Consider the following 21365-nt stretch of genomic DNA (forward strand, 5'->3'; position numbering starts at 1 on the left):
TATTTTACTTCTGCTCTAGTCTTTATTTTTGTTTGGTTTGCATCTAGTTTGCTCTTTTTTTTAGTTTCTTGAGATAAGGGTTTGGTAGTTGATTTGAGATCTTCTCTCTTTAGCATAGGTATTTATAGCTATAACTTTTCCTCTAAGCCCTGAATTAGCTGCATTCAGTAAGTTTTGATATGTTGTGCTTTTTTAAATTTAGTATTATTATTAATCTCAAATTTTATAGTCTCCTTTGTGATTTCTTCTTTTCCCATTGGTCAGAGTGCAATGTTTAACTTCCACAGATGTCAAATTTTCAAGTTTCCCTTTTTTTTTTTAAGATTTTATTTATTTATTTGACAGAGAAAGAGAGATCACAAGTAGGCAGAGAGGCAGGCAGAAGGGAGGGGGGGAAAGCAGGCTTCCTGCTCTGCAGAGAGTGCGATGATGCCTGTGGATGGTAGAGGCTCAACCCACTGAGCCACCCAAGTGCCCCTCAAGTTTCCTTTTGTTATTTATAATTTCATTCTTTTGTAGATGATTAATATCCACAGTAGCTGATCTTAGCCCTTTAAAGTTGTGACTAAGATGTCTAATGTATGGTCTCTCCTGGAGAACATTTCATGTGCACTTGAGAAGAATGTCATTTTGCTGATTTCAGATGCAATGTTCTACATATGTTAAGTCTAGTTGCTATGTTCAGGTTTTCTGTTTCCTTATTTATCTTCTTTGTAGTTGTTTAACCCATTTTTGAAAGTGAGGTATTGAGGTCAGGCTATTATTGTTGAATTGTCTTATTTCTCCCTTTCATTCTGTCAGTCTTTGCTTTGTGTATTTTGGGGCTTTGTTTTTAGAGGCATATATGTTTATAATTGTTATGCTTCTTGATAAATTGATATTTTAATCAGTATTAAGTATCCTTGTCAGTGGTAAGAATTTTGTCTTAATGTTTGTGTTGTAGCCACTCCAGCTCTCTTTTCATTTTTGAAATCGTTTTAGGGGCGCCTGGGTGGCTCAGTGGGTTAAGCCGCTGCCTTCGGCTCAGGTCATGATCTCAGAGTCCTGGGATCGAGCCCCGCATCGGGCTCTCTGCTCAGCAGGGAGCCTGCTTCCTCCTCTCTCTCTGCCCGCCTCTCTGCCTGCTTGTGATCTCTCTGTCAAATAAATAAATAAAATATTAAAAAAAAAAAAAAAGAAATCGTTTTACTTCAAGGTAGTTGTGTCTGTGATTCTAAAAGGTGTTTCTTGGGACGCCTGGGTGGCTCAGTTGGTTAGGCAGCTGCCTTCGGCTCAGGTCATGATCCCAGCGTCCTGGGATCGAGTCCCACATCGGGCTCCTTGCTTGGCAGGGAGCCTGCTTCTCCCTCTGCCTCTGCCTGCCATTCTGTCTGCCTGTGCTCGCTCTCTCTCCTTCTCTCTCTCTGATAAATAAATAAAATCTTAAAAAAAAAAATAAAAGGTGTTTCTTGTGGGTACCATATAATTGAATCATGGTCTTTATTCAGCCAATATTTGCCTTTATTGAATATTTAATCCTCTGTGAGTACTGAAAGGTAAGATTTTCACCTGTCATTTTGCTATTTGTTTTCTAAATATCTTATATCTTATCAGCATCTCTGGTTCTGTTTATTTTTTCCTTTTTTTCTCTTTCTGAATTATTTTTTTCTTGTTAAATTGATGTTTTTAATGTACCATCTTAACCCCCCCCCCTTTTTTTTGCTATATTCTTTTGAGAGTGTGTGTGTGTCTAGCAGGGGCATTGCCCTTGGGATTACAGTTAATATCTGATTTTATAGCATTATAATCTGGCTTATTACCTATTTAGTTTCAGTAGAGTACAGTAATTCTGCTTTTATATAGTTTCATGTCCTCTTACTTCCTTTGTGCTATTAGTGTCATACAAATTACATCTTTGTACATTATAGACCCATGAAGGCAATTTTATAATTATTGCTTCATGAAGTTGTTCCCTAAATAGGTAAAAAAGAGAAGAGTTGCAAACAAATTATGCTATCTTTTATATTTACTTGTTACATTTACCGGTGATACGCATTTCTTAGAGGTACTATGTAAGATCCTCCCATTTCAGTTTGAAGGATTCTTTATAGTATTTTTCGTAGGGCAGATCTGATTTTGAGTTCTCTCAGTTTTTGTTTATTGGAGAATGTGTTAAGTTCTCCTTTATTTTTAAAAGATACCTTTTAGTAGATACTGAACTCTTCGCTGACAGTTTTTATGTTTTAAAATCTTGACTATGTCATCCCTCTACTTTCTGGTCTCTAGTTTCTGATGGGATTTCAGTCATACTTATGGAGAGTCCTCTGTAATGGTCACTTGACTCTCTCATGATTCTTTGCCGCTGGTTTTTGACAGTTTGATTTTGATATTTCTAGTTGTGGATCTCTTTGATTTTATCCTGTTTGTGGAGTTTGCTGAGCTTTTGATGTGTAGAAAAATGTTTTTCTTCAAATTTTGTAATTTTTTCCCATTATTTCTTCAAACATAGTTTTTGCCCCTTCTTCCCTGCTTTTCCTTTCTTTCTCTTTCCTTCCCTCCATTTTTCCTTCAGCTTGAGGGATTATGTATATGTTGGTATGGTTGATTATTTTCCTTCCATAGTCTCTGGTTTTGTTCATTTTTTTCTTTATTCTTTTTTGTATTTTTCCTTTAGACTGGTTAATGTGATTTTTGATTTGTCTTCAGATTTGTTGCTTCTTCTGCTAGTTCAGATATATTGTTGAGCCTCTACTGAAGTTTCATTTCAGTTGTACTTTCCAACTTGAGAATTTTTATTTAGTTCTTTTTAATACTTAATGTGTCCTTATTGATAGTCTCTGGTGAATGTTATTCTCATACGTCCCTTCAGTTTTTTAGACATGGTTTCTCTTAGTTCTTTGACCATATTTAAGATAAATATGCCTTTGCTTAATATCTGGGTGTTCTTAGGAGATAGTCTCTATTGATCCCCTCCCCCCCGCCATATATGGGATGTTATGTTTTGTGTTTTTGCATGTTTCATAATGCTTGAAAACTGGACCTTTTAAATAATACAACATGGCAACTCTGGTCAGATCTCCTCCCAGGGTTTCTTAATGCTCTTTGTTGTTTGGTGACTTTCTGTAAATTCTGCTTTCTTCGCCATTGTGTTGTCACTGAAATCTCTGGTTATCTTTGTTGTTATTTATGGAGTCTTCTAGACTCCATACCAAACACCAGACAGGCCAAATAATGATAGTTCTCTGGGAATGGGGCTTTAAAAGAGCCTATTCTGCCTTCTCCCACTTGCTGTGAAGATGGTGATTTTTGCCATAATTGTGTGCTGTTGGTTTTCAAGACTACTGTGGAGCTGAGAGGGGAGAGGAGAATAGGCAAGGTACCTAGATTCAGCCCCCTTATTTTGAGTAAGCGCTCTGTGGATCGCTACAAACCTTTTGTTAATTTCTAGAGTTCGGAAGAAGTTGACTTTGAGTTTTCTTATTGCTTTTATTTATTTATTTTTAAAGATTTTACTTATTTATTTGACACACAGAGAGAGAAAGAGAGAGAGAGAGTGAGAGAGGGAACACAAGCGGGGAGTGGGAGAGGGAGAAGCAGACTCCCCACTGAGCAGGGAGCCTGATTCAGGGCTCAATCCCAAGACCCTGGGATCATGACCTGAACCGAAGGCAGCCACTTAACAGACTGAGCCACCCAGATGCCCCTTCTTATTGCTTTTAAAGGATAGAATTTTCTGATATCTTTGCCTTGTCATTTTCTTAATTGTCACTCTAGTCTGTATCCTTTGAATTGTCTTGCATTGTGCACACAAGACAATGTTTAAAGGTACATAATACTGTGTCAACTGTCTAGTAACAGTTTTTCCACTTGATATAATGTTATCTGTCATGCTTATTCTTCTCAAGCTTATAATGCATGGTATTTTTACAAACAGGAATAGTATGACACATTGTTTCTTTCGCTTGTTTTTGGAACTTGGTTTTTACAGTCTTTCACTGTTACTGTGTTTTGTTAGATGTTCTTATAACTAAATCTTAAATATATTCTCAAAATTATAAATGTGTAGAAGTGGAATGTGTTGAGTCTGGAAGCATGAAAACTCACTTTTTGGTCTGCAAGACCAGATTGCTCTTCAGGGAAATGGTTAAAATTTATATTTCACCAGTCATGTAGGAGAGTGATTATTTGCCAGCTTCCTCACCCAGTACTGGGTATTACTATTCATTTCATTTTGTGTTCCAGGAGATCTTTTGGCACAAAGGAAAGTTTTATATTCTTGAAATGTTCTATATCTATATCTAGAATGGGAACCACCAATCACATGGCTCCTGAGCACTTGAAATGTGACTAGTTCTAAATGAAGTGTGCTGTATTTCAGATATTGCTATAAAAGAAAAGGATGCAGAGCAATGAATATGTGAAATGAATCGTAGTAATTTTTATATTGATTGCATGTTGAAATAGTATTCTGTATACATTGGTTAAATAAGACATATTAAAGTTAAATTATTTTTTCTGGTTTTTTAATGTGTTTAGTGGAATACTTAAAATTACATGTGTGATTTATTGTATATATTTATTGGGCAGTGCTGATCTAGACTCTAGAGAGTTCTTTCTTTAAAAAAAGCCCTGCTTCTTTAAAGCTTATGCTGTTTAACCGCAGCATGTTCTCACCCTTTTTAAATTTGCCAATTTCTATTTATTCATTCAAGATGACACCAAACACTCAGTTTTCCTTTCCTCCCCAAGTTCTGTCATCATTCTGGGGCATTTTTAGTGCCCATATGTACAACTGACTTAATAATTTAGCCTCCCAATTTCTGGGTTGTGCTTGGGCCATCATTTTAATGGTCCCACGTAGGGGCACCTGGGTGGATCAGTGAGTTAAGTGTCTGCCTTTGACTCAGGTCATGATCCCAGGGTCCTGGGATCAAGCCCTGCATCAGTCTCCCTGCTCTGTGGGAAGCCTACTTCTCCCTCTTCCACTCCCCTGCTTGTGTTTCCTCTCTCACTGTGTCTCTCTGTCAAATAAATAAAAAATCTTTCATGGTCCCATGTGATTATGATCTGGAACTTCTGTTCCACCTCTAAAATCTTAATTATATGGCCCATTTTAACCACAAGTTCACATTCTTTTAGATACCTCATTTCCTTGTTTCCTACCTTATATCCTTGACCCTCTTCATTTTTGTTCATTGAATCACTTCAACTATACTTGTCTGCTCCCATGATCCCATGATCCCATGATCCCTTGACCTTTTTTGCACACTTTCTGCAAAATAACAGTTTCAAATGACTCTTACAGTCTATTGGCTTGTACTTATGTTGCAGATTGCTACTGGACAAAAAGATCCTATGGCTTCTGGGATATATTCACACAGATGTGTGGTCTTCAGCTTTAATCTGCATATAGAGTTGCTTGGCTGTCTCCTATGGACTCCCAGTCTTTCCTGCTATTCTTGTGGTTGTTCATTCAAATGTTTTACCTCTTACTGTTCCCTCTCCTCTCCTTAAAATGAGTACATGATTTTGTCTCTTGCCCTTAGAGAAAACCTCATCCCTCACTTTAGAACACTGTATCCTAATTTACCTTTTTTCAGCCATTTGTCTACTTGATCTTTTCTGTTAGCATTTAAATGGGTGCAACTCTCTCTCTTTCTGAAACTCTTTTGTTTTCAACTCTCTCTTGACCCATTGTTACTCCCCAGGTTCTACCTTATTGTTCTTCACCGACAAGCATTCTGAAGGAATTGTTTATACTCATTCCCGGCACTTACTCACTGTTTATTTACTTCCAGTATGCATTTTTCTTCTTTCTTTCCCCTGTTCTGACAAAGGTCCCTGATAATGATAAGTAGATTCTTCTGTATCTTTATAGTGACCACTCCAGAGCATTTGGTACAGTTGACCACTTCTTGAAGAAGGCCACTACATTTGACCTCCTTGAACTGCTTCTAGGAACTACTTTTTTTCCTCATTCTTTTTATCTCTCATCTTTTTCTAGATTTGTGTAGGTGGTGGGATGTTAGTATTGTTTCTGGCCTGGTTCCACTTCGTGTGCTGTATTTGGATTCATATGCATGGTCTTCATACCATTTAAGTGTTGTTGGCTTAAAATGTTCTGTTTCACCTAGACATTTCTAGAACTTCTAACTTTTATATATGCAAGCTGTGTACTAGACAGTTGTCTCCCTAAAGTCCACTTAATACCTTAAACTCAAGTGATTCCTGCTTTTAATGATTGGTACCACTGTAACCCAATTGTTAAAACCTAAATTTAGAAATCTCAGCCTTACCACTTCGCAGGTTAGTTATAGAGACCTGTAAATACATCTCATTAATTTCTAACTAGCACTGTCTATTAGAAATTACTGTAAGTAATATATGTAATTTAAGATTTTCTAATAGCCACATTTAAAAAGTAAAAAGAAACAGGTACAGTTAACTTTAGTTCATATGTCACCCAATATGACTAAAATTTTATTTCAGCATGCAGTCACTTTAAAAATTAAGATAATTTTTGGACGCCTGGGTGGCTCAGTGGGTTAATCCTCTGCCTTGCGCTGGGCTCAGGTCATGATCTCAGGGTCCTGGGATCAAGCCCTATATCAGGCTCTCAGCTCATCAGGGAGCCTGTTTCCCCCTCTGTCTCTGCCTGACCTCTCTGCCTACCTGTGGTCTTTCTCTCTGTGTCAAATAAATAAATAAAATCTTTTTTAAAAAAAGATAAAAAATAAAAAAAATTAAGATAGTTTTCATAGTTTTTTTCATACTAAGTTTTCAAGATCTGACATGTATTTTGCACTTAAGGCACATCTCATTTCAGGGTAGCTAAATTTCAACTTTTTTTTTTTTTTTTTAAGATTTTATTTATTTATTTGACAGAGATCACAAGTAGGCAGAGAGGCAGGCAGAGAGAGAGAGGAGGAATAAGGCTCCCTGCTGAGCAGAGAGCCTGATGTGGGGCTCGATCCCATGACCCTGAGATCATGACCTGAGCTGAAGGCAGAGGCTTCAACCCACTGAGCCACTCAGGCGCCCCTAAATTTCAACTTTTTGATAGCCATGTGTAGCTAGTGGCTACCTTAATATCGACAGTAGAATTTTAGCTTCTATTTCTCTTCATCCTCACTTCTTTCTTGGTTCAAGTCCTGATTTTTTCCCTGGGTTACTGCACCAGCTTTTGGGATTGTATTGTACTTTGTACAATGTACAATGTATGTATATTTTAATTCCAAAGGGCACAAATTGAACTTGAAGTTAATTAAGAAAAGACCAAATGTTTGTCTTTGAAATTTAAATTGTTGTCATTCTGAGAACTCTTATAGTTCATCTTCAATATTCTTGTTAGTGGTAATTTTCTAAAATAAGAATACAGTTCTGCATGTGAATTAATGTGATTGCGTATTCTTATGCTTCAAGTCCTTTAATGTTCTCCATAAGCTTTCAAGATGAAGTCTAAGCTAAGTTCCTTAGTGTGACTGACAGTAATCTTCATGATCTGGCTTTTGTTCAAGTTTCCTATGCTATAGCTCCCAGACCTTGAAACTGAGATGTATTCAATTTGTAGTTCCCATACAGAATCATGCTCTCCTTTTGCTTTCGAGCCTTTGCAGTTACCAGCTAGTTTGCTTGAGACCCATATTTTCCAGCACCTGCGCACATTTCTCATCAGACTAAGGTGGGCTAGTCCTTCAGGAGCTGAAGCATCTGACCTCAAAATAGGACCAAGCTCTCCCCGACCCCCACTGTCTTTTTTGTTCTATAGCCATCCTTCATGTTTGCCTAGATCACAGTATTTTATCCCTGTGTTGTTATGATTGCCTTTTAATTTACTTGACCTTAGGTTCTTAGTTTCATAAGCAGGGAACTTGTTTTTATCAACTTTTGTGTACTTAATTGCTAGTACATACATTGTGAAGGTCCAGTAACTATGTTGATTGAATGGGAGTAATTCTATATAAGTAGAGATTAGATTCCAAGTTCGGAGTAAAGAAAAAATGTTTTAAATGTTATCTTATTCTTACACGTATTCATAGAATTAAATATTAAAATACTTTAAGCACATTAACTAGGAATCCAAAATAGAGAAAATAAAAGTTGGTTTCATCAGTACATAATTGCTCATCTCAGTGAAAAGGGAAGAGCTGGGGCAGGCAAACTAAGACATGAACTTTTCAAAAAGATCAGGGTGAGGGGACATTAAAGCCGACATTTAGGACATACCCATGCAAATCTTGTAACATTTTAGTGTTCTTGTTGTATTAAATCTGAAATCTAGGTAATTTTATACCAGTTATATTTAAAATATTTAAATCATTTACATGGTGGCATTCTTTAATTTTTCCATTGGGTTATGTAAGACTAAGAATGCTGGACAGTTATATATATATATATATATATATATATATATATATATATATATATGATGTAAGGCTTTTAAGAATACTAAGGAGTAGATAAAAGTATTTAGAGTTGCTTAAATTTTAGAAGAAACTTAATTATTTTTGTCCATGTGTAAAACAATGTACAATGTATCTTTTAATTCCAAAGGGCACAAATTGAACTTGAAGTTAATTAAGAAAAGACCAAATGTTTGTCTTTGAAATTTAAAGTTATAGATAAAAACCTTGGATCTTTGTAGCATGATTTTTTTTAATTGCAATTATTAAGGGGAGAAACAGAATTCTGGTATTACTAAGGTAATTTGGGGTTGAATGTCTCATTTTGTAGAGATGAGGGAAGTTGAAGGTTTGTAGTACATCTTAGCTTGGATATGTTTTAATTTTCCTCAAAATCTGATTTTTGTCAGGCTTCCTTTCTGTTATAATTCCCCTTGCTCAATTTTGTTGTTGTTATGGAAATGTATATATTTCGCATTTTCAAAATAAATTACTGCTTTTCTTTTTTGGAAAATTTATTAAAACATATTAATATTCAGACCTTTAAAAACGATAATGGATTTCAGATGCCAAGATTTTCATAACTTTATTCTTTGGAATCGTAACAAGTGGCTAGAGAAGGTGAAGTGTTCTTAGGGGTTCCAATAATCTATCAGTTAGAACCTATTTGAAGCATCTTGTTCTTCAAATGTAATTGATTTCTAGAAATAAGGTTAAATAAGTTAAACACTAAAATTACCGGATATTGTATTTAAGTTGATATTTCTGCAGGTAGTGAAGTAACAAGCAGTAAATTGTTGTGATTTGATTTTCTTAAATAAGAATTTTAACATAGAAATTTGGCATAGTAACTAAAAGAATTTTGTAAATGCATGCCTTTAGAAAAGATGATTTGATAACTGTTTCTTCTTATGTAACTCATGTTTCAAATCCAGTAATACTTTTAAGATCTTAAGGTATTTTGGTAGAAGCCTGCATGAGAATATACTTTTATCTTTATTCACATGCTTATAAGTGTCACAGTTATATCACTCATATCTATAAATAATGTTTCTTATTCAGAGATTATATTTCACACTGGTACTGTGAACATTTTATTTGCCCAGGAAAAGAATCAGTGGGTGGTTAAGTCTTCTGAATTACAGACTATGGTTGATTTTAGAATTTGGGATAAGGAATGATTCTTATGAAATGTGAAAAGTCTATATGTTTTAGTCAACCAATGTTATATTATTAGTATAATCCCAAAGACTTTTGGGAGGGGGGTGTCTTTGGACACAATTTTTTCCTTAGAAGGAATTTTCTTAAAAATATATATTTAGCCATTTAGCTTTTTAAAATCTCTCTCATGTATTGGCATTTTGCTAGGAATATAGAGATGAGTAGGACATGGTTTTCTCCCTCTGGGAAATAATTATAGAGGGCTGATAAGTAATGTGTTAAATTTTAAAATAATTTAATTTTGGGGTGCCTGGGTGGCTCAGTGGGTTAAGCCTCTGCCTTCAGCTCAGGTCGTGATCTCAGAGTCCTGGGATTGTGCCCCGCATCGGGCTCTCTGCTCAGCAGTGAGCCTGCTTCCCCCCTCTCTCTGCCTGCCTCTGCCTACTTGTGATCTCTCTCTCTGTCAAATAAATAAATAAAATCTTTAAAAATTTTTAATTTAAAACATAGAATTATTTAAAATGTTATATTTATGTGCAAAGAATTGTTTATCCTCATCCTACTCATTCTTCTTCCTCACTATGTTACTGAAACTGCTCTTATCCAAACCAGTAACCTCCTTAGTTTTATGTTTATGTCTTTTTGATTATGTTTTATGGTTATGTCTTTGGTATTTCATTTGACCTTTCAGTGGCATTTAACACAGTTGAGTGACCTTGAGTCATTCCTGGTGTTCCTTCTTGCTGACTGATCTTTCTCACCCCCTGTCTGTCATCTCAGTGTTGGAGTGCTCCAGGTCTCTGGCTACCCCCCCAATCTCTAGTTTCTCCTCGAGAATCCAACCCTCTTCTAATACTATTTATGTGCTTATGATTCCTAAATCTATGTTTTCAGCACCAACCAGCCCTGCAGTTTCTGGACTTACGTATTTAACTGCCTACTGGCCTTTTTGAATGTATAATGCACACATCAAACATCACACATTCAAACAGTTTGGGCCCTCACTGCCTAATTTTTAATTCCCCTTATTGTTCCTGTTTTTCCTTAGAAATATCACTCCATTGAGTTGTTTAAGCCAAAAACCTAGGCATTATCTTGGTCTATTTCTCCTTCACCAGTCACATCTAAGTGCGTCAGCAATGTCCTGGCAGTTTTACCTTCAAAACATATTCTGAATCCTTCTTATCTCTTCTTGTAACCACACCGTCTAAATTCAGTATACCCTTTCTTTCTTGGACTATTGCAGTAGACTTCTTACCAGTTTTCTTATTTCCACTTCTTCTCTTAGCCCTGAGAGCTATCTTTAAAGCACAAATCAGGTCAGGTCACTTGCCTTTGTGCAACCCTCTAGTGGCTTCCCATCATGCCTAAAATAACATCCAAATTTCTTACTTTGGCTGGGTCCCACATGATCTGGCCTCTGCCTGCCTTCTTGACCTCGTTTTCATCACTTTTCTGCCTGATCCACCGTTTTCTTCATTGTAATTCATGTAACCTCTTTTTGGCCTAAAAGTACTAAGTTCATCTCTACTTTAGGTCCCAGCCCTTTGCCTAGAAATCTTTCCTCCCTTTTCTTAATCCATTCCCAATATTGTACTATATGTCAAAGACTGTTCTAGGACTTGAGGATAAAGCAATGAATAAGACACAGGGACATACTCTCTGGCATTTTTCTTATGCCTTTTGTCTGGAGCGTTCCTTGAATATGCAACCTAAAATACTCTCTCTGAAACTTTTTTCAACTCTCCCAGATGGCGGCTTCTTTTTTTGATGCCACATTTTATGTAGTTTATTTAATCTCCACCTTGAAGGAGCTCACATTGTAGTTGGAGGTGGAATAGGGTGGAGAGTGCAATAAATATGGTGAGTAAAATGTATGTTAGATCATTAAAAAAAAGTGCTAAGTAGAAAAACATAAAGCTGCAGCAAAGTACAGAGGAGAATGGAGTTGTAATTTTAGATAGGGTGGTCAGTGCAGGCCTCTGTGAAGTTGACATTTGAATATCATCATGTGTTCCAGGTTGTGATATAACTCGTAGATTTGTGTCAATATAAAATAAAAATATACAGTTTTCACAGACTTTTTGTCCAAAGTTAATCTACTTTCTTCTCTATGCTTCGTTAGTTGCTTTCAGTTTTCACAGCTCACATTAACTTCATCTTCCCATTTGTAGCTTGCTATCTTTAGCTTCCTTCCCTTTCCTGTATCCACAAGTCTGTGTTTCTTCCAATTCTGAACTTTAATCAATAGAACTTGAAATATAGTACTGTATAAAGGTTTCTAACTAAAACATTTGCATTTATCTTATATAGACTGTCTTAATTCAGAGATTGACAAAGCAAAATTGTATGAAAGTTACATTTTTTTCCTTGAGATTTAAACCCTGTTCTTATATACCTTGCTGAAACATCATACATAACAGCTTTTTTTTTTTTTTTTAAGATTTTTATTTATTTGAGAGAGAATGAGAAAGAGAGAGAGAGCATGAGAAGGGGGAGGGTCAGAAGGAGAAGCAGACTCCTTGCCGAGCAGGGAGCCTGATGGAGCCCGATGTGGAACTCAATCCCAGGACTCCAGGATCATGATCTGAGCCGAAGGCAGTTGCTTAACCAATTGAGCCACCCAGGCACTCCCATAACAGCTTTTCTACCATTCCTTTTAAAAATTTAAGTACAAGGCATAGTAGTAATTGGCTTTTATAAAAAGTTAAGAGGTCTTCAGGAGAGCTACTGAACATTAATTAAAATTCCTTAGGCCTTATGTCCCACAAAAAAAGTATTTGGCATGTATAAAGCCTGTCCTCACCTTATTTATAATTATTTCTAATTTGTTGAGTTACATGTAAGTAACTTTCCTTTTTTCCCCTCTATTTTTTGCTATGTTCCAATGGATTTGCCTTTCCTGTTTGGACTGAATGTGTCATACACAATTCTTGGAATTCCTCATTTACTGTTCCTCTATGGATCTGTTCTGTTGGAATCTGGAACACTGGAATGATGGAAATGTGTTCTTTACAAAGTAGCTGTGAGTATATGAGATAATTTATACAGAGATGTTTTCAGTCTAAATTAACTTAAATTTAACGTACAGTTCAATGAAATAGGAGCTAAGGAAGCCTTACATTTAATATATATTTTTAGCTTTATGCATAGTAGGCTTTCATATATTTGATTTTAAAATACTATACTCTGATTAGTATCCTAGTTAGTCTTTAAAATTAGCTTTTCCATTTAATTGGCTTGGTTATTCTATCAACATTTGGCTTAAAGATTAGTTCATATGAATCAAAAAAAATGCTGAAAGTTGGTGGATGGATTTTGTTACATGTGATGCTAGTGAGGAATGCAGATTGCTGTTTAAATCCAAGTGTGTTGAATTAATGCTTTGATTTCATGAGTATTTCTTTTTTTAAATGAGATATTAAATGTGTCATATACTTTTAAGAGAAATATGTACCTCTTAGGAATATTTTGCCATTGTATTTTAATGATGACTAAGACCTACCTCTAAGTAAAATTAACCGGTAAGACTACTCACTCAGATGGTCTAAACTATGGACAGTTTATCTCAGCACTGGGTAAGTTAAAAGTCAGATTTAATTACTACACCAATTTAAAAGTAGGTTTCTTTGAATTACTCATGAAACTATTGTTGAGATCATCAAAGAATCAAAAACCATGCAGAAAACTGAATTCTGGTTTTCTTTAAAATCTGGATAAATCTGATGTCCCCAATGAGGGAGGCAACAGGATCATTTGAAATGCTGAAGTGATAATTGGACCTGGTATTAATAGCTTGAAAGATACTGTTTACTGATTGACTTGGCCATAAGAACTTCTAAGAATTTATGAGAAAATTGTTTTAAACTCAACATTTGATTTCATTTCATGAATAAGAAGACAAATTTCAAGAAATTCATACCTGTGGTGATTAGTATGAGTAAAGGGATAATTAAGAGAGTTCCTACTATAAGGGTATTTGAATATTTTTATCCTGAAAAACACTTTATTTAAAAAAAAGAAATTTTTTTTTTTTTTTAGCTGATTGGTCAGAATCTTGTTATTGACTAATTGTAAGTTGAAATCTTTGCTCTGAGGAAGGTTTCTTTGTTTTTTATTTTTTGCCCTTGGGTTTTATAATTGACCATATATTGTCAAATCAACTCATACTCCTAATTCACTTTGTCTTTTGCTGTAGTTAATACTTTTATTGGTAACACTATAAAATCAGTTTGATTTGCCATGGATAATAGTTTGTATAGTTTTCTAAAATAGGTTATTGACAGGAATTTGAAATACGTGACAGAAGAGTTTTGTTGATACATGAATAACTTGGCCCTTTTTGCTTTTCTCAGCAACAGAAGAACCTTGAAGGCTATGTGGGATTTGCAAATCTCCCAAATCAAGTATACAGAAAATCAGTGAAGAGAGGGTTTGAATTCACTCTTATGGTTGTTGGTAAGATATGTTTTCATAATAAAATTGGATTTTGATCTGAGTTTTAAGTTATTAATCAGCTCTGAATGAATTTAAGAAGATAGTAGCCTAAATGACTGTAGGAATCGTGTTATATCTTATTATGTGAATACATTTTTTTAAAAGATTCTATTTATTTATTTGAGAGAGAGAGAGAGAGAGTGCTAGCGCATGAGCAGGGGGAGGGGCAGGGAGACAAGTAGACTTCTCACTGAACAGGGAGCCGCACACAGGAATCCATCCCAGAACCCTGAGATCATGACCTGAGCCAAAGTCAGATGTTTAACCTACTGTGCCACCCATGTGCCTCTTATGTGAGTACATTTTAAAATTTAAACTGGTGGCATGATAGGATTTATGTATTTTTTAGCCTTTTTTTTTTTTTTTTTTTTTAAGGTGACACAATTTTAAAAACTAAAAGTTGAAAAGCCGCGGTGGTAGAGGAATAGAACACTGTAAAGAAATTCTCCTCAATTGGTAATGCTACAAAAGGAAATAGTGTCTTGTGGTTAATTATTACAGGATAATTTTATTCTCTGGCTTATATACTATAGAGGAGTCATATTACATGAGTACTTAAACATACGTGCTCTGAATTTGAGAAAGAAGGGTGGGGTAGAGGTTCATAATCATGCAAGTGATTACCCTGGAAATTCATTCGGTGAGTATAAGCTCTGTAGTGAGTGAAATACAGCTTTCTTCTCTAATTCAGTTACATTTTTCTTAAGTGTTTTATCCTCTGGGCACCATATTCTGCCTGAAGCCCATTTTAAGAGATTGTCAAAGGTTATTTTGACTGTATGTTGGTACCATCATTGTTATATTTGCAGAAACAGTATATCATATATAAGATTAGTAATCTTTTTTTTTTTTTTTTTAATTAGAGCAAAAGAGGGAGCACAAGCAGGGGAGTGGGAGAGGAAGAAGCAGGCTTTCTGCTGAACGGGGAGCCTGATGCAGGGTTTGACCCCAGGACTCTGGGATTATGACCTGAGCTGAAGGCAGATGCTTAATGACTGAGCCACCCAGGTGCCCCAGATTAGTAATCTTAAATGTATAATAATTTCACTTCATAGAAGCTGACTCCTTTCTACAGCCATACCACCCTGAACATGCCCGATCTCTTCTGATCTTGGAAGCTAAGCAGGGTCGGGCCTGGTTAGTACTTGGATGGGAGACTGCCTGGGAATACCAGGTGCTGTAGGCTCTTTTGAAAGTTAATCCTAAGGATGATGAAACTTTGTATTTCTCTATACGTTTTAAGAAGGTGAAAGGCAGGATAATGGATACACTGTCCTTGACAAAGAAAATTGAGTTAATACTTTGTCTTTTTTGTACTCTTCATTAATTTTTGCTAATTATGTTCAACTCCTGTTGTTTTTATTTGGCTATTAAATATTAGATTCATTGAATTAGCTCTGAAATAACTCCTTCATTGGAGGTGAGAATACTTTATCAATCGACTGGAATATTTTACCAGACGGTCACTTTGTGGCTGTTTGGAAATATCTGTGTTGTGATAGCTAAAGTAGTTAAAGCATGGTACAAAGTCTGCAAACTTGATGTTTGGTAGAGTTGGTTAACTTGCCTGTTTCTGGTTGAGTAGAAGCATAGTATACCCAGCTGGCAAATTGCTACTGTGAAGCAGAGGTCAGTCTAGATAGATGGTTGGATAAAACATGCAGAACATACCTTTCCTTTTATAGGGCAGTTAACATGATCATTATATGTAAAGAAATACTTAATCTTACCTTTACTTATAACATTTATGATCTTAAATGACAGACTGTAAACAAATAAAAGATCTTTTTGTAATTTGTAAGAAAAATTTCTAGGTCTGTTAGGAGAACTATAACAATTTAAAAAAATTTTTCAATATTAAAATTTTAGTTTGAAGAATGACTTCTTGAACATATACTTAGTAGAATAATATCTCGGGATCAAGGCCAGATATTTGGTTTAAAAATCTTGAACATTTTTCCAGGTGAAAAAAAATTCAAGTCAGCTGAAATGATTTTAGAGGAAATAGGCAGTCTCTGAAAGTATCTTATTAGTTTGTGAAATACAGCTTTTATCTTTTCTTTTTCTCAATATGACTTCAGCTGAGATTAAAGGAGAATGGGTGTTAATATCCTGACCCACTTCACCTTGAATGTTATTGTTTAGTTAGCTGTCTCTGTATAGACTTGTTGAATGCAAGGAGTGAATCTTTTCATCTACATAGTTGAGGAGTGTCTAACACATAGTCACCTTTTAAGTACGTGTCTAATACTTGGTTGGTTTTTCTGACTTTAAGCCAAATGTAACAGTATTGTTTGCAAATCACAGAAAGCTAAAGCTAACCTTGCTTTATTATTTTTAACTGCGGTTCTTCCTTATAAGCTAATTCCTCATTTTTTTTTTTAATTTAAATTTTACTTAGTTAACATACAGTGCAATAATGGTTTCTGAGAATTAAATGACCGTCACATACAACACCCAGTGCTCATCACAAGTGCCTTCCTTCATACCCATCACCAATCAGGCCATCCCCCATCAACCCTCAGTTTGTTCTCCATCATTAAGAGTCTCCTATGGCTTGTTTTCCTCTCTCTTTTTTTCTTTGCCCCCTTCCCATACATACATCTGTTTTCTTTCTTAAATTCCACATATAGGTGAGATCCTGTGGTATTCATCTTTCTCTGACTTATTTTACTTAGCATAATATACTCTAGCTCTGTCCACATCATTGCAAATGGCAAGATTGCATTCTTTTGATTGCTGAGTAATATTCCATTTGTGTGTGTGTGTGTCACACATATATGTACATACACACATATCTTACATCTTCTTTATCCATTCATCAGTGGATGGACATTTGGGCTATCTCCATAGTTTGGCTATTGTTGATAATGCTTCTGTAAACATCAAAGTGCATGTAGCCCTTCAAATCTGTATTTTTGTATCATTTGGATAAATACCTAGTAGTGCAGTTGCTGGGTCATAGGGTAGTTCTATTTTTAACGTTTTGAGGAATCTCCAGACTTCTCCAGAGTGGCTGCACCAGTTTGCATTCCCACCAACAGTGCAAGAGGGTTCCCCCTTCTCCGCATCCTTAGCAGCACCTGTTGTTTCTTGTGTTGTTAGTTTTAGCCATTCTGTAAGTCCTCAGTTTTGAGATATAAACTCGGAATAGTTTCAGTTTTTATAAGAATTCTTGATTTAAGACTTATATATTGATACAAACTGAAAATCTATATTAACATTTGATTTCTTTATGAAACTCTTTTGTTGGAAAACCTTTATCCAGTAACCTTGCCTCAAAAAAGCAGAATTTATTGAGTACGTATTTAAGTGCCTTCTTTGTATCAGGGAGGCATAGTGTATATTCCCATATCTTAAAGGAATTTATAATTTAGACAACATAAAGTACACATAAAAAGGTAAGTAACATTTCTAGGAAGTATATATGAATCAATGGAGTCATACAAAAATTAAGGGTCATAGAAGTTGAAGGGTTTGGAGAACTTGTCCCTGGTTAGAGCTTATTTCTGCCTTATTTGAGGAGGAGAGGTATTAGGACAGATTTTTAAAAGATAAGAATTGGGATAGACATTTAGTGGATGGTCCACTTGGGAAGAAATAGCCAATACCTGCATAACCTTTTATGTGTCAGGCAGTGTTCTGAGTGTGTACCTAACTCATACAAACCTTAACAACAATCCTATGAAGTCGGTATTACTATCCCCATTTTAGAGAGGGAGAAACTGAGGCATAGAGAGATTAGGTTACTTGCCCCTGGTCACATTGCTAAGCAAATGGTAAAACCAAACTCAGTCTACTTCTCAGTCTGGTGTGTTCTTAAGTACTATGCAGAGGCTCATTTGAGGGTATTGGATAAAGTGTGCCCAGTATGCCTTGAACTTATATGATTTCATCTGGATGTTATGTTTTTCCTAAAAAAAAAGAAAGAGACAGAGAAAAGAGAGGGAATAGCGGGGCAGGAATGATTGAGAATTAGAGAATTTAAATACTTGTGTGAGCAGTTTTTTTCTGCCGTTGCACTGGAATGAGTTGTGTGGCCTAGGGCAGGCATGAAGTGGGAGAGGTGAATTTTCTATTTCCCCAGTCATTTTCAGCTCCCACATACTTTCATATTGTGAATATTTTACCTTGCTGAATGTTAGTGTAGTGACAATATGGTGCACTAATATAAACTAGTTACTTTATATATTTTCAGACACAAGTATCTGTGTTGGTGTAGGAAGAAAAACAGGTTGTCAGTTTTGTATGTAATTGTGGTTTATGCATGATATAGGGGTTTTCAAGATTAAATTTGCCCTGAACATTGATTTTACCCATAAGATATGACATTATAATAGTTGAAAATTAGGCTAGAAAGGTAGGCTAGCCTAGATTTTGAAGAACTTGATTGCCATCAGGATAAATAGATTGGAATTCTTGATTTTGAATCTTTATTTGAAAATTTAGTTTAAAACTCAGGGTCAAGCATATCAAATAATGAAGACACTTAGGTCTCTAATTCAGCAGATTGTCAAACAGATTAGGGCTTGAAATTTTTTTTTTTTAAGGGCTTGAAATTTGACTGTCTCTTGTGTGCTTCTTAATTAGACTCGACTATGCTGAGAAGTAAAATTGTTAATTATAAAATCCTAATTTTACTAGAATTTTCCAGGATTTTAGAACTCAGACTATGGATTGCTTTATCTTACCAGAAAATATTTTTTAAAACAAGTGATATTAAATCTATTATTTTGAATTTTTTAAAAAAATTGAAGTATAATTGACCCTACAGTATTATTAGTTTCAGGTATACAATACAGTGAATTGACAGTTCTGTGCGTTACTGTGATAAATGACCTTATCATCTGTTACCATACAAAGTTATGACAGTATTATCGACTGTATTTCCTATGCTATACTTTTCATTCCCATGACTTATAACTGGAAATTTGTACTTTTAATTCTTAGAGGCTAAAATCCACAGTTCTGTCATTTCTGCAATTTTGAACTTCACACAATTTTTATGGTAGAGGTTTTCTTTATTTAGTGTTTGTCATGATATATTTGACCTATACCAAATGTCTTAAGTAGCAGGATTGACATTTCTGTTTTGTCAATGGGAAGGAACTTACACTGCTTTGGCCATTTTGGGGATTCAAGTTTATCATAATGTGTTTTTTGTATATGACTTATAAGCTAAAGTTTAGGAGGTGTGTAGTTGGTAATAGGATATACATTGTCAGTCATAATTGTCATTTTCTCTGACCTTCATGTTGGTGTTTGAATTGTAATAACATCCAGAGTTATTTGAAGAAAATGAAAGGTAATATTGACTCATTTTGTTTTTAGGTTGTTCGGCATTCTGTGATATTATGTGTAATTTTGGATTTAAGATATGTTGGAGACTGGAAATGCTTTGAGTAATATTTCAAAAATTTCTTCCTTGAGCTCTATTTTTATTTTACTTTTGGTAATAAAAGTAATCAGTGATTGTGCAATGTTGTGAATATAGAAGAACCACTGAATTGTACACTTTAAAGTGGTGAAATTTATGGTATGTGAATTTTATCTTACTTACAAGAAGTAACTTAAAGCAGAGGAAGTTTTGGGAAAAAAGAAATCACATATGTCCACATATCCACTATTTTAATTTTAAAATTCGTTCTAGGTTTTTCATCTGTGTATTTTAAGATGTGCTTTTGTAATAAAGATAATGTGTTTCATTCATAAAAATTAGGAAATGCAGAAAAGCAAAATGAAAATAAATATTACCAAAACCTGTCACTGAGTTATCTATCTGTGATGTTCCATGATTGCTCTCTAAAATAAGCAGTAAATTGTGATCATCTTTTGATGTTAGGTATACTTTGATAAACTAGCTATGCTTGTGTCATAGACTTTAATGGCTTGTATAGGTTGGGTATTCCATAATTTGCCATGTTGTTCAACATCAGGATAAATTTTTTAAAAGATTTTTACTTATTTATTTAACAGAGACATACAGTGACAAGCAGGGGGAGTGGGAGAGAGCAGGGAGACTCATGCAGGCTTGATCCCAGGACCCTGGGATCATGACCTGAGCGTAAGTCAGACGTTTAACGGCTGAGCCACCCAGGCACCCCAGTCAGGATAATTATATATAAACACGATTATAGTTCTGTCTGTCCTTGTATTTTTAATCAATTCCTTAAGATAAAGCTTTGGAAGTTTGAATTCCTGTGTTTAAGGGTTTTATTTTATTTTATTTTATTTATTATTGTTGTTTTAGATTTTATTTATTTATTAAAGAGAGAGAGAGCGCGCGAGCGCAAGCAGGGGAGTAGTCCCTGCCGAGCAGGGAGCCCAACATGAGACTTGGGATCCCAGGATGCTGGGATCATGGCCTGAGCCAAAGGCAGACGCTTAACAGACTGAGCCACTCAAGCACCCTTAAGCATTTTAGTAGATAATGCCAAATTGCCCTAAAATAGTTTGTATACCATTTTGCCCACTTACCTAGTGTTGACAATATTCTTTTCTGTGCATACTCTCAATGATGGGTATTATAGTCTTTTTTTTTTTTTTTTTTTTTTTTTTTTTTGCCAATCTAATGCCTAAAAATTGGTATCTTATTTTCATCTGTATTTTATTGTTGCTGGTTAACTTATTATTTTTTTCTAGTATTTATTTTTAGTATTGATTCTTTTGTAAGTAGCGTGTTCTAGTTTAATTTAAAAAGCTCTGTTCATTTTTTTTCTTTAATAAGATACAGGACTCCAGGGTATTTATTATTATTACTATTCATATTATTATTAATAATAGTAGTAGTATTTGTTATTAGGTATTGGCATTTTTTGCCAGAATTTTTTCTGTGTTGTGTTTTAACTTGATTTTATGTTGTCCATGCGATCTTTTTTCTTATGGCTTTTGTTCTTGATGTCTTCCTGTTTGGTTCGAGGTTACTGGGAATTCCACTGTATTTTATTTAAGTATATAGACTAAAGGTTTAACTTTTTATTCTATAATCTTAAATCCATATGGGTTGTTTTTTTTAAAGATTTTATTTATTTATTTGACAGACAGAGATCACAAGTAGGCAGAGAGGCAGGTAGAGAGAGAGGAAGGGAAGCAGGCTCCCTGCAGAGCAGAGAGCCCGATGCGGGGCTCGATCCCAGGACCTTGGGATCCTGACCTGAGCCAAAGGCAGAGGCTTTAACCCACTGAGCCACCCAAGTGCCCCGGTTTTTTGTTTGTTTGTTTGTTTGTTTGTTTTGATGCGAGATGTGAGACGGGAATTTGGTTTGTTTTATTTTTCAAATGGTTAAGTAGTTCTCCCCAAACCATTTATTAGAAGCTTGATTTTTA

General features: G+C 35.2%; 1 protein-coding gene across 5 annotated transcripts in view; it reads left to right on the forward strand.

Annotated features, from left to right (window-relative positions):
* The window catches only part of LOC111147230 (septin 7), a 109058-nt gene that overhangs the window by 21112 nt on the left and 66581 nt on the right, over nt 1–21365 (forward strand). For 2 of the 5 annotated variants that reach the window (XM_022503142.1, XM_022503139.1), the window contains exon 3: nt 13898–14000. In XM_022503142.1, coding sequence (XP_022358850.1) covers nt 13898–14000 — 103 coding nt within the window. Of the gene's footprint in view, nt 1–12562; nt 12568–13897; nt 14001–21365 lie in introns of all 5 variants that reach the window. The other 3 variants (XM_022503138.1, XM_022503140.1, XM_022503141.1) reach the window with 3 other exon arrangements.

This window comes from Enhydra lutris, unplaced genomic scaffold (genome assembly GCF_002288905.1).
Source record: "Enhydra lutris kenyoni isolate GAN:26980312 unplaced genomic scaffold, ASM228890v2 scaffoldscaffold16, whole genome shotgun sequence".
Classification (NCBI taxonomy): domain Eukaryota; kingdom Metazoa; phylum Chordata; class Mammalia; order Carnivora; family Mustelidae; genus Enhydra; species Enhydra lutris.